The 1,203-nt window shown below is 42.4% G+C and overlaps 1 protein-coding gene across 1 annotated transcript; it reads right to left on the bottom strand.

The window, feature by feature from the left end:
• Nucleotides 1–585: 585 nt before the first annotated feature.
• Nucleotides 586–781, bottom strand: SARC_16685 (hypothetical protein; the record flags this gene model as incomplete). The annotated part of the gene is made up of 1 exon (XM_014289214.1): nt 586–781. A coding segment is annotated over one exon (196 nt), but the record flags the coding sequence as incomplete, so codon positions are not given.
• Between the last annotated feature and the right edge of the window lie 422 nt (nt 782–1,203).

The raw sequence follows: 1,203 nt of genomic DNA, 5'->3' as shown, positions 1-1,203 counted from the left end.
TATTCACCCGACAAGGGGCATACTTTGCACATATTGTTGCCACCACCTGTATTGACGTGCAAATATTTGTAGACATCAATCCAAGAGGATAACTTAGTCAACATCATCGGACTGGTCAGATCATACGCCTACCCGTGCGAGTTCACGATCCCATACCTTCCACAGTCCTACCCTCCGTCCATAGTAGCTGGTGGAGAAGAAATCGCCGCGGATGACATCTTGCTCGGATATTTTCAGTACTGATTTAAATAGCAAGAGACAAAGAGAGCTATGAGGTATTTCTCTACGTTTGATATACGCAGTAAGCCTTCTCTAATTCGCAGACCGAGAGCTAGTTGCTTTGAACTCCAACATCTACAGTAAGATAACTAATCTTTCTCGACGATTCAGTCGCATGCACTGCATTATTACTCTACAAACGTTGGGCAACCTGTGAATGACCAACACATCTACGACGGAACATCCGGAAGAGGTCTGAAAGGTGTATTGCCCTTATAGATATAGTAAGTGCACGAGAATACAACCACTGCTCGGCGGAGAACAGTAACATCAAATAGGCATGAACGGATTATGATTACAGCTTACCCTCGAGATCATAATCTTTGAACGTCGCTCGCACATTGTCATCCACATCAGCGACTTGAAGCATGAAGCCAGTCAATTGCAGCAGCTGTTCTTCCGCATATTCCTCGCCATTGTCGTCATTGTCATAGAACATGCCACACATCAAAGCTTTCTTTCGCAGTTCTTTGACTGAGGGGTCTTTGAAGATTTCTTCCATCTAACACAAAACACGAGAGCTTGGAGAGTTAGAGAATTGTCTCGAGCTTGCGTAGGATTTTAAGCTCAAAGGCACTGCCGAATATTGGCGTCGTCTGCACCGGGTTGAAATTGCAGTGCACTGATGTTGTACCAGTTGCATGATACGACACTAGGATATACTTCATATATACCGTATACTAGGCAGCGTATATGTGCATACATAGGTATCCATCTGAATAAAAGATTGATTCACTCTAAATATTTGGAGCATAATCTATCGGGGCAGCAACTTCTAATTGAAAAAAAATTGTGTAGCATAAATGGATACATAAAATTAATGACATGTACGCTCTAACAAACATTTTACAGGTACAGACAACTGACGGCCAAAACATATATGTGAACATCGTAGGGAATTTGACAGTGATGCACGTCTAATAT

The sequence above is a fragment of the Sphaeroforma arctica genome, assembly GCF_001186125.1.
Source record: "Sphaeroforma arctica JP610 unplaced genomic scaffold supercont1.8641, whole genome shotgun sequence".
NCBI lineage: Eukaryota > Ichthyosporea > Ichthyophonida > Sphaeroforma > Sphaeroforma arctica.
Note: the sequence above shows the minus strand (reverse complement) of the source record. Positions and strands in the feature narration are given on the sequence as shown.